The sequence below is a fragment of the Eleutherodactylus coqui genome, chromosome 3 (genome assembly GCF_035609145.1).
Source record: "Eleutherodactylus coqui strain aEleCoq1 chromosome 3, aEleCoq1.hap1, whole genome shotgun sequence".
NCBI lineage: Eukaryota > Metazoa > Chordata > Amphibia > Anura > Eleutherodactylidae > Eleutherodactylus > Eleutherodactylus coqui.
In genome coordinates this window covers 294693623-294706980 of record NC_089839.1, presented here as the reverse complement: position 1 = coordinate 294706980, position 13358 = coordinate 294693623, and the positions used below count along the sequence as shown (strand labels likewise).

At 44.6% G+C, this 13358-nt stretch overlaps 1 protein-coding gene across 2 annotated transcripts in view; it reads right to left on the bottom strand.

Moving 5' to 3' along the window:
- The window catches only part of LOC136621897 (FRAS1-related extracellular matrix protein 1-like), a 207117-nt gene that overhangs the window by 88338 nt on the left and 105421 nt on the right, over nucleotides 1-13358 (bottom strand). The window contains exons 22-23 of one of the 2 annotated variants that reach the window (XM_066597746.1): nucleotides 10787-10928; nucleotides 1085-1280 (exon numbers count right to left, since the gene is read on the bottom strand). In XM_066597746.1, coding sequence (XP_066453843.1) covers nucleotides 1085-1280; nucleotides 10787-10928 — 338 coding nt within the window. Of the gene's footprint in view, nucleotides 1-1084; nucleotides 1281-10786; nucleotides 10929-13358 lie in introns of those variants that run through there. The other variant, XM_066597747.1, reaches the window with a different exon arrangement.

Genomic DNA, 13358 nt, shown 5'->3' with positions numbered 1-13358 from the left:
ATATTCACATTTTAAAAGTTCCTGGCATAGTTTTCCCAAAATGTTATATTTCACGGTAAGTGCGCCCTCAATTTTAAATTTTGGTCTGATTTTATACCTAAATCGCAGCAATTATCATGTCCACCAAATTAGATCTACATATTATTTTGTTTCACATAGCTAAATCCAATGTCATTTCAGCTCAGATTTTAGTAAATGACCCTGTGAATTCTCTACATCAATTTACGGTAAAAAAACAAAAATCCCAAATTTTAAATTCTTCAAATTATTTTCTTAGTATGAAATTCGTTAAATCAATTAATGATTGAATTAAATACATCAACTTAATGACTGATTAGAAAACAATGTCCAATTAAAATATTAATATTGAATATTAGGTCAAATAAAATCAGAAAAGGAAAGGAAATCCCAATGTATTATTCTAAGCTCAGGAAATATAGCATTCAGGCTAAAAAAAAAAATTACAAAAACTGCACATTTAAAAAAAATGAATTTTTTGAAATAATTTTTTAAAATATATTTCAAATTTCCTCTAAGTTGATTCTTCATTTTTGTACAATTTTATAAACTTGATTACATTCATCATTTTATAGAAAATCCATAAATTATTGTTCGATTTCCCCCCCCCCCCACTATTCTGTTTTGTTTACAAACAATATAAATTTAAAATTAAAATTAACCCTTAAAATATTCTAATTCAATCTTTTTTTTTTTAGATTTTTTCCTCATTCCATTTCTGAGACGCGGTAATTGCCACACACGTGGGAAATTTTTTTTTTGCTATTATTAAAATAATTGGGCTTGGTGAGTGGTCGCCATGGAAATGACATCACTACAGATGGCCCGTCGGAATGGTCATTGAAAACAGCCACTTAATTGTCGACCGTCTTGTAAACTTGACTCCTCGATTCAGCTATGCGGATAATTTGCATGTCTGCAGAGCGCAACTGTTTTTGAAGGATCGCGGGGTAATTGTTCCACTCAGAAGAGACATAGAATTGTCTTGTATTCATGGGATAATACAGTATTATCGCTGTCTGACTCTGATAGAAACCCGCATTAGGCCCAGACCCATAAAACTTACCTTTCTCTAGGTTTAAAATGGAGATGAAGAAAGTTTGTGGAACTAGATTGTGTTCCCCATCTGTTACGTAAAATCGGAAGCTGTCATATCCCTTGCAACCGAGGATTACGGTGTGAAAATACCAGATTTCGTTCAGGTCTATATCTTGCTGTGTGAAATTCATACCGGCGTACAGAGTGACCCAGGAAGAGTCAACCTACAGAAACGAAATACCCAATTAGAGAGGAATTCCTCCTGCAACCGACATCAAAGCAGCAATCATCATTCATAAGTTAAATGATTAAAAAGAAATTAAAGGGTGTGTAAACTTTTGCAACTAACATTCATATTCAGTTCAATACATCTAAAAGAGAAAAAAGTTAAGTAATTTTGCAAATAGTCTTTATTTAGGAGGCGGTCTGGTTAGAAATGAACTTTTAAAACTTATCCTCCCCAGCACCGGCAATCCAGGGCTGCAGCTCCGTGAGCTGAAGACATTAAACTGGTTGACCCCCGCCTGCCAATCAGAAGGCCTAATGTGGCGCAGAGTGTTAAGGTAGCAGAATGCAGTTCTAAGCTCTTGCTCATGACCTGAAGGTTACGAGTTCAATCCCCGAGTTCAATGGTTCAAGTAGTCGACTCAAGGTTCACTCAGCCTTCCATCATTCCGAAGTTGGTAAAATAAGTACCCAGCTTGGTGGGGGGTAATAAATAAATTACCTGAAAGTGCTGTGGAATAAGTTGGCGCTATACAAATAACAAGTCCCCCCAATGCATTACTGTTCAGAACTCCTGGTATCACGGCACCTAGGAAATGAAAGGAGGGCTGATGCCAGGAGAAAGGGTGGTGACAGTGCAGCCTCTTATTGGCAGGCAGCAGTCACTTAACTTCTGCTGTCAACCAGAGGCGTAACTTGAAGCTCCTGGGCCCCATGGCAAAATCTGTAACAGGGCCCCCAACTATAATGCTTTATTCATACTACTAGGCTTTACTATATGGAGAGGAGAGACCTTATGGGCCCCCTAAGGCTCCTGGGCCTGGGTGCAACCGCATCCCCTGCATCCTCTATAGTTACGCCCATGCTGTCAGAGACCAGGTGAATGGTGGTACTACACCTTCTACTGTTCAATATATTTGTTTCAGATGAAAAACCTACCCCAGCCAGTATTTGGCATAGAATACAGTGAAGGTGACTGACCAAAACTATGACTTTTGGCATCCAGACCATCTTAAATACCCCCCTCCCCCTCCAAGTGCTACAAACAAATCTGATCCTGTAGTTAGTTTAGTAGGGTGTATAAAGCAAAGAAAAACGCATGGAGCATAACCGCAGGGTTAGATCAAAAATAAATTAAAGGGTGTGTATACCTTTGCAACCTTTTTGTTGTTGTAGCCTCAATGGATCTACGAGTAAAAATGACGCTTCAGATGTGCAAACGTTACCTTAACATGTCATTATGAAAACTCCACTACAACGTACTACAATGCTGTATATTGAGCTATGAAGATGTACCGGTCATGTTAACGATTGTTACATCTGTAACTTGTACAGTAGTCATTCTTGATTAAAAATCTACCATTTTGTGTATACAGCTCCTGTGCAGAACTATGTATCTCCATGGTTATAGAGTATGAGCTGCACTCTCCGATCCTTGTCATTCTCCATCTTCCCTCTGCTCCTTGCTCATATACATACATTATAGGTAACAGGTGGAAGGGCGCATAACTGCAGGGTCATACTGCACAGGGTCTGCTCGTGGTCTGTAAACATGGGGACAGCTATGACTGCATAGGAGCTGCAGACGCAAAATAGGAGATTTTGCACCAGAAAGGAGTTTCAAAAATGGACATTGACTTTATACATTATTTGTGCATGCGTCCTGGCAATGAATTCCGACATGCATCAGTATAAGGCCTCTTTCACACGGGTGGCAGCGATATTGGCGCTAGAAAATCGCAGCGATATCACACCTGTGTACAAAGTCACGTGACTGTGGAGCCCTTATTTCCTGGGATTTTCGGAGTGGTGCTTGAACTATAAGCCGTACCCCCCCAAAAAAGTCCTGAATGCATAAAAAAAAAGCCAAACACAATACATCACCTAACAGCCACTATCTGCTCCATCGCACTTCTCCTCTCAGGTCCCCAGCACTTGTTTGCAGTCTCCTGTCAGCGTTTCCTGGATTGGAGGTTCAAAAACCCCGCCTCTAGGAAGCGCTGGCTCTGGTTGGTTCTCAAGCGCTGAGGCTCAGCCAATCAGATCCAATGTTTGATGAACCAATCACAGTCATTCAAAAATGACCAAGCTTAAAATAAAATTAAAATGAATACTCACCTGCTCAATGTCTCCCTCGTCCAGCACTCCAGCCCCGATCCTTGCCCCTCAGAAAGTGGCGGGCGGTCATGTGCGTGTGACCACTCAGCCAATGCCAGGCTTCAGCAGGGATTCTTCCATGGCCACTGAAGCCTGTGATTGGCTGAGCAGTAACATGCACAATGAACGACACATAACTGCCCACCTGCTTCTTCCGGGTTCTGAGCTGTAGGGACTCCAGTGCTGAATTTCGGCAGGTGATTCTCTGCAGCGGAAAATCCATGTTGTATTTTGCATCAAAAACTGTGTTATAATCCACAGTATTAATGCGGATTTTGAAACCGCAGAAGCAGGGGCGTAGCTAAAGGCACATGGGCCCGGGTGCAAAAGTTTATCTTGGGCCTCCCCAACTTCTTTTAACCCCTTAACGCAGAGGCGTAACTTGAAGCTCCTGGGCCCCAATGCAAAACCTGTAACAGGGCCCCCAACTATAATGCTTTATACATAGTACTGGGCTCTGTATATGGAGAAGAGGGGCCTTATGGGCCCCCTAAGGCTCCTGGGCCCGGGTGCAATCGCATCCCCTGCATCCTCTATAGTTATGCCAGTGCACAGAAGACTTAACCCTTTCAATTGAAAGGGTGAAATCTGCTGTGGATTCACGTCAAAAACCGCAACAAATGGTGCGGATCTGTACTAAAACGTGCTTTGTGTGAACATAGTCTGAGGACACATTCATGCGGCAGATTCTGTCATGGGTCTACCTGTAAAACGGCAACTTTGCCACTGATCTCCCTGAGCCTTATGGGGCACTATGTTGACCCTACAATGAATTACTGTGGCGGGACTATTATGGGAACACTTTAAAGGGCTGTTCTATTGCAGTATTGCTGATCTCTCTTCAGTATAGGTCATCAATAGTTGATCAGCAGGGGTCAGCGCATGGGACTCTCAGCCCCCACAATCACGGCAGTGGGGTCAGATGTCTACATTAGTGGCAGAGCTAGAATGGCTATGACTGGCATTGTTATGGGTGCACTATGAATGCCTCTTTTGTGGATGGCATTGTTATAAGAGAACTACAACGGGTTATGGGCACACGGTGAATGGATCTGTAATGGGGTCACTGGCATTGTTATTAAAGTACCACAAGTGGCCCTATTCCAGTATGTGGATGACGTGGTACTGTTAGGAGGGGACTTTTGTTACTACTGTTAAGGGGGAACTGGTTCTAAACGATGAAGTAATAGTCATGAAAATCAGTTGCTCCCTCGCAGTATTTTTTCTGTATCATTTCTTATTGTCAAGATCTCTGCTTGCTGAATGGCAGCCAGCAGAGAACTAATAATAGGAAATTATACAGAAAGTACACTGGAAATTGTAGAACAAATGCCATTCACTTGCAGAAGCCTTGATATTCTCCGAATAGATTATTCTAATTTTATAAGTTGTACTTGAATCCCTTTTCTAATCTCGTTGGCGGCTTCCATTCTTCTATGAGAAAAAGTGAAAATATGAAAGAACTTTTCCATCTCAGTTGTTCTCTTTATTCCCAAACCTGTAAAGATGCAGAAATATCAACTGACACGTCTATAAAATGTGGACATCTGTCCGTGCCGTATGGCTAATACCCTATATACAATGCAGCTCTGTGTAATGGGGTTCCCTTGATATGTGTGGGAGGGGACGACGGCGGCTTCAATAACTAGATATTCCATGAGAATTAATGCAGAACATCACACAGACACAGAGACACAAACAAAGAGACACATCACACATACAGTATATATACAGTGAGACACATCACCCATACAGTACATGTAAACTAAGACACATTACCCATACAGTACATATACACTGAGACGCATCACCCATACAGTACATATACACTGAGACGCATCACCCATACAGTACATATACACTGAGACGCATCACCCATACAGTACATATACACTGAGACATATCACACATACAGTACATATACTCTCAGACACATTACCCATACAGTACATATACACTGAGACACATCACCTATACGGTACATATACACTGAGATACATCACCCATACGGTACATATACACTGAGATACATCACCCATACAGTACATATACACTGAGACACATTACCCATACAGTACATATACACTGAGACACATCATACATACAGTACATATACACTGAGACACATAACCCATACAGTACATATACACTGAGATACATCACCCATACAGTACATATACACTGAGACACATTACCCATACAGTACATATACACTGAGACACATAACCCATACAGTACATATACACTGAGATACATTACCCATACAGTACATATACACTGAGACACATCACCCATACAGTACATATACACTGAGACGCATCACCCATACAGTACATATACACTGAGACACATCACCTATACGGTACATACACACTGAGATACATCACCCATACAGTACATATACACTGAGACACATTACCCATACAGTACATATACACTGAGACACATTACCCATACAGTACATATACACTGAGACACATAACCCATACAGTACATATACACTGAGATACATTACCCATACAGTACATATACACTGAGACACATCACCCATACAGTACATATACACTGAGACACATCATACATACAGTACATTTACTCTGAGACACACACATACAGTACATATACTCTGAGACACATCACCCATACAGTACATATATACTGAGACATATCACCCGTACAGTACATATACACTGATACACATCACCCATACAGTACATATACACTGAGACACATCACCCATACAGTACATATACACTGAGACACATCACCCATACAGTAGATATACACTGAGACGTATCACACATACAGTACATATACACTGAGACACATCACCTATACAGTATATATACACTGAGACACATCACACATACAGTACATATACTCTGAGACACATCACCCATACAGTACATATACACTGAGACACATCACCCATACAGTACATATACTCTGAGACACATTACCCATACAGTACATATACACTGAGACACATCACCCATACAGTAGATATATACTGAGACATATCACCCATACAGTACATATACACTGAGACACATCACACATACAGTACATATACACTGAGATACATCACCCATACAGTAGATATATACTGAGATACATCACCCATACAGTACATATACACTGAGGCACATCACACATACAGTACATATACACTGAGACACATCACCCATACAGTAGATAAATACTGAGACATATCACACATACAGTACATATACACTGAGATACATCACCCATACAGTAGATATATACTGAGACACATTACCCATACAGTACATATACACTGAGACACATCACCCATACAGTACATATACATTGAGACACACATATACAGATATTGTAGATATACATTAGATATAATTGGACACCTGAGCAAGAATCACAAGTACGTCAATACATAGTGGAGCTCCTTTGGCCCTAATGACATCCGATACTCTCTGTGGCATACCTTCTACTAATATCTGATACTTCAGCTGGTATTTCCCTCCATTCATCCTGCAAACGTAAGGCGAGTTCTCTAAAAAAAAAAGCCGTTTATATTTCTTGACCCGACGTTCTAGTTTGTGTCAATGATGCTTAGTAGAGTTTGGATCAGGACTCTGTGCAGCCGGTCCAGTCGTGGAACATCCATATCCCCAAATCAATGTAAAACAGCGATGGATGTGTGGCGAGGCGCCTTGTCTTGGTGGAAGTATGGCCGACCATGTCCAGGGTATTGGCACATTGTCAGCAGCACATTATTGTTTAGAATGTCCGGGTACACCTCCGTGTTCATGGTTGTTGTCACTACAACCAACGGACCGAGACCATGCCATGTAAACCATCCCCAGACCATAACAGAACCTCCGCCGTACTTACCTGTTGGCACCACACACTTATAGAGCTATTAAAGGGGTTGTCCCGCGCCGAAACGGGTTTTTTTTTTTTTACCCCCCCCCCAGTTCGGCGCGAGACAACCCCGATGCAGGGGTTAAAAAAACAAACCGCTCAGCGCTTACCTGAATCCCGGCGGTCCGGCGTCTTCATACTTACCTGCTGAAGATGGCCGCCGGGATCCTCTTCCTCCGTGGACCGCAGCTCTTCTGTGCGGTCCATTGCCGATTCCAGCCTCCTGATTGGCTGGAATCGGCACGTGACGGGGCGGAGCTACACGGAGCCGGCATCCTGCACGAGAGGCTCCATAGAAGACTGCAGAAGACCCGGACTGCGCAAGCGCGGCTAATTTGGCCATCGGAGGGCGAAAATTAGTCGGCTCCATGGGAACGAGGACGCCAGCAACGGAGCAGGTAAGTAAAAAACTTTTTATAACTTCTGTATGGCTCATAATTAATGCACAATGTACATTACAAAGTGCATTAATATGGCCATACAGAAGTGTATAGACCCACTTGCTGCCGCGGGACAACCCCTTTAAGTCATTAAGTAGCGTGATTCGTCACTCCATAGAACGATCTTCAATTACTCCACTGTCCAATGACGTCGCTCCTCGCACCACTGTAGACCGTCCAATGCGTTGTGCTTTATGATGGACGGCTTGTGTGCAGCGGTATAGCCCGTACATCCATGACCCGGGTATAACGGAGTTGTCTCTGCTGCAGCCACCCCTTCTAACCCCATCTTACCTAATCAACCACAGACACCTTTTCCTTTGGATTAAATTTGGCCACAGCAGCCATATTTATTAACAAGCATAGCATTAAACATATCAACCCAGTAGACAAACCTAGAGAGATGCTTGGAGCCCTGAAAATTCTATCGCCTCACCAACAATGGAAATAGTAGTAACTACCACCCTTCGCATACTAACTGACTCGGGTAACACTATTTCCCAAATCACTCCTCCCACCACAAGCCAACTGACTCGGGAGGCCCACCACTCACCAACTAGCCTCTAGTCGCCGACCTCCCGACACCGAGGCCGGCTAGCCATACCCTGGCTAGCCACTCCCACTATCTTTGCAGGGCACCGACCTGTCAAAGCCAAGAGGTGACAGACCCAAGTACTAATCAATCAAAAGGAGGAAGGTAGCTATCCAGCTACCTTCGGGTGCCGGCGGGGGAGAGCGCTGTGTTGCGGGAATGAGCAGGAGAGGAGTGATCTCCCCCCTCCGTCCACCCCCGCTCTCCTCCGCCGTCCCCCGTCGGCACCCGAATCTTTTCTCACGAGCCGGCAGGTACTCAAAAAGGACAATACTCGCTCGAGTATTTATCCTTAATGACTATGCTTGCTCATCTCTACTTGCTACGGGTATAAAGACACTGTGGCCAGCCCTGTTATGTGGTATAGTGGCTGGCAGCACTATGGTTGGTCCAGTTATGTGGGTGCTGTGACTGGCACAGCTATGAAACTGGTACTCTTATGATGTTCTGCCCTTGGTATAATGGCACTGTGGCTGGCCTGTTATGGGGTATTGTGGCTGGCAATGTGATAAGGGCATTATGCTTGCTGGTCTAGTTATGTGGGTGCTGTGACTGGCACAGCTGGTACTATTATAGGGTTGCTGTGCTGTCCTGGGTATGAGCGCACGGTGGATAGCATTTCTATTAGAGTGCTATGGCCGGTCCTGTTATGTGGGCACGACTATGAAGCTAATACTTTTAGGGATGCTGTAGTTGCCCTTGGTATGAGGGTACTGTAGCTGGCCTGTTACGGGTATAGTGGGTAGCGTTGCTATAAGAGCTCTATGACTGGCCCTGCTATGCAGCTGCAGTAAGTGGCACTCTTGGGCTGTGTTCACACGGGACAAACATGCTGCGGAACCACCGGCATACAATCTTCAGCATTTTGAAATTCCAGCGAAATGAGTGAGCTTTAGTGTTTTATCGTCTTCATGGAAGAGAAGAGATCCGCCGTGTGATTGTGGAGCGAGCAGGAGTTAACATGGAGGTAAGCTAATAGTCCAATCCCCAAGTGTTTCCACCATTGTTGGTTGTATTGTGGATTTTAGTGCGGATCCGCATGTAAATCTGCATTGTTTCTCCAGGGACACAACGGAGTAAAACGTGCTACAGTAAATGAATGGAAATCAAAACGGAAAAACTCTTCACTGAAAAAATGCACCATTAGAAAAACACCAGAAACTGCAAGAAACTGCAAGAAACTGCAAGAAACTGCAAGAAACTGCAACTTTATGTCTGCCGGATTCCAGGGCGATTTATAAACTGCTTTGCGGAGGTCCCGCAGGGTATCCGTTCCGTGTCAACATAGCCTCATGGACCTGGTGTAGGTCTTATAGGGATGATGTGCTGCTCTTGGTATGAGGGCACTGCTGCTGGACCGATTATGGGGTATAGTGGCTGGCATTGCGATAAGAGCACTATGTGAGTGTTGTGACTGGCACAGCTATGGGGCCGATACTTTTGTAGGGCTGCCCTTGGGATGAAGGTTCTCCAGTAGTGATGAGCGAGCATACTCGCTAAGGGCAATTGCCCTTAGCGAGTACCTGCCCGCTCGAGAGAAAAGGTTTGGGTGCCAGCGGCAAGCAGGGAGCTGCTTGGGAGAGCGGGGAGGAACGAAGGGGAGATCTCTCTCTCCCTCTCTCCCTCCTGCTGACTGCCGCAACTCACCGCTCTCCCCCGTGCCGGCACCCGAACCTTTACTCTCGAGCGGGCAGGTACTCGCTAAGGGCGATGCTCACTCGAGCAATTGCCCTTAGCGAGTATGCTCGCTCATCTCTATTCTCTAGCTGTTCCTGGTATATGCCGTATTAAGAGTACTATGGTTGGTTTAGTTATGTGGGTACTGTGACTGGCACTATCATAGCACTGGTACTCTTATAGGGATTCTGGGCTTTCCTGGGTATGAGGCCATCGTGGCAGGCATTGCTTACAGTGTGGGCCACAGAAAAGTAGCCCGGTGCTACATGCTTCTGAAAGCTGCCTAAATAGAAAAACTGCCTTCGTTGCCCGAAGTAACGAATCCCAGCGCGGCTTTCATTTTTTATACTGCTGGGGTAACATGAAAGCTTCGCTGTGATTGGCTGTTGTGGGCAACAAAGACAGATGTCCTTTTAGGGTGCATACACACCTTGCAGATTTTGATACAAATTTGAACAAAAATTCGCAATATATTTTGTATTGCAAATTTTGGTGTGGATTTCACCCTTTTAATTGAAGGGGTACATTTTGCTGCGGATCCTCACCACAATCTGTGAATGTCGCTGATTGTGACACCTACTCTTACACAGCCTTCATGAGAGTGTGGCGCTGGGCTACTATTCCGTGGCCCACCCTGTATAAGAGCACTAGGGCTGGTCTTGTTATGTGGGCGCTGTGACTGGCACCGTTATAGGGGTACTTCATAATACCCATTATATACCGACACCTCACTAACCTTTTTTTTCAGTTCCCCAAACATTGGCGCGTTGTTCATAACGTAGTAAACCGACGTCCTCGGGGAATCTTTATCCTCCGCTTCCAAAACCAGGCAGGAGATGACTTTATTATCGGCCGCATCAACCTCCAGCCCGCCATTCCTAGGTATGAAAGACGCACAATAGACATGTTTATAGAGAACATGACCTCCGTACACCAGACCACCCACATAATGGTATGGAAAGGCTATCTGGTTCTAGCAAAGCTGGGTGACAACCAAGATGACCGTTACAGCTGCAGCTGACTACTGGACGGCCAATGTTGCAAGTGATATATCCCTTGTTCTCATCTTACTTTGTAACTAGACACATATACCATTCAGGACCCTAGGAAAGTTGGATGATAGTCTCCATAACACCCATAATGGCAGCTGTTTAGGTTGTTATGGCTTATATGTATTGTCATTCAACTTTCCGAGACTCCTGAAAGGTACTGCAACTTCTTTAGGCAGCTATATCCCCTTCTTATATTGTTTTACTAACAGGCATACCATTCAGGAAAGCTGGGTGACAACCATTATTATAAGTGTAATACTCGTAGAAGTAATGTGGGTTACGGGTAACAGATGATCACCCTGCTTTCCCAGACTCCTGATATAGCAAAGCTATGCAGTTATACGTGTACGGTATATACCCCCTGTTCTCATATTACTCCATATCTAGGCAGCTATGGCATTCAGAAGTCTAGAAAAGCTGGGTGATGACCATTTTGAGAAGTGTAATGGAAGAATGTGGGATGTTATAGCTTATCGGTGTCATCACCCGGCTTTCCCAGACTCCATAAAGCCAGATCTACCCAACTTTACATCTACCCTGTTTCCCTGAAAATAAGACATACCCTGAAAATAAGACATAGCATGATTTTCCAGAATTTTTGAGGATGCAAAATGATTTTTCAGGCTTTTTGAGGATGCTTGAAATATAAGCCCTACTCCCAAAATTAAGCCCTGCTAACAGTTAATTAAAAAAGTCAATTTAAATAGTGTCCAGGTCGCTATACATGTAAAAAAGTTAAACCTTTTTGATCAAAAATTAATATAAGACACTGCCTTATTTTCGGGGAAACACGGTATATACCCCCACTCTCATATGATATCGAGGCATTCAGATGGTTAGGAAAGCTGGGTGACAACCCCCTGTGGGAGAGGCGGTGGCAGCCATTTTTAATTATAATTTAACCCAATGACAAAAATGATTTGCAGCAGACAAGCGTTGACCCTATCACTGCGCACATTCCATGGGAGACGCCGCTTGCCGCATTTCTCACGCACTTGTGGTCGGTCCCCGCGTTCTTAATACATAGCAGATTATAAGGTAATTATAAAAAGCGACAAGATCAGATCTGGAATCCCGTCCAGACCACTTCACGAGCATAAGCTTAGAGGATAACGGATTGGCCTCAGCTGCTGCAGAGCCTCTTGGGACACCAAATCCTGGTCTTGTGTCTTGAGCCAGTTCCCAGTTTGTGAAGTACAATGGTGATTGACGGCTGCACGTCCTATGGGACAAAGTGGCAGCTGCGGACTTTAGTGCCCAGGCGTCTGTGGCAGACAAGTGCCCTCCCATGGTGGTCCAAATCATTAATATCTCACCAGCCTGAAGGGCAATTGCCCCCCGGGGGTTCCCAGCATCCTTATCTCTACATTCACAATTATAGGCAGTACAAATCTCCTCCCCTGGGGCCTGCTGGCTGATATAGTCCTCATCCAGGAATGCTACAGCAATGGTCTGTAATGCCTTTGGACGCTGGACCAGGCGCTCCGCTCCCACGCAGTTGGCACGCATCGCATACTCATCAGTGATTGTGTGCAGGCAGTGGGGGTCAGGTATCAATTCTCTCATCTCGCTAGAGCTGCGGTTTTGCTGCAGCGTTATTGAAAATGGTGATGCTGATGTAGCAGAGCCGTATCTGTGTTTTAGGCCTTTTTCACACGGGCGATAAAATCGTGCAATTTTCGCGCAGTGCGAGAGTGAGTGAAAGCGCAGAATTATGAAACCAATGCTGTGAGATTTGAAAATCCCATCTTTCAGCATTTTGTGATTTTTTTTTTTCTAGCCCATGATTCCCTATGGATGCGCCTTTTATCGCATCACAACGCACGAACTTGCGAATTTCTAACATTTTTAACATTAGAGGCTCCTATTGACTTTCGCTCATGGGCGGCAGCAGCACAGCGATGCACGATGTTTCACAAGAAAAACCATCGCTGACCCTCAAAAATCGCACGAACTACAATTTTGCTGCAATTTTCTCACGCCACTATCGCGATCGCCCATGTGAAACTAGCCGAATGCCCACGAAATCGCCCGCGGAATCAGAGCCTGTGCGCTGGCATTGACCCCTGAGTACCTGTCTCGTAGACTGTCTGCTCGGCGGATGTGCCAGCTGGTGCGCCGACGCACATCCACAGTGCAGAGAGTTGCGCCAGCGATGACACGGATCCACCGCGACTCGCAGTGGGACGGACAGCTTCCACTGACTGCAATGAAAGCCATCCGCGAGAGGCCCACAGTAGAATAGAGCAAGCTGCG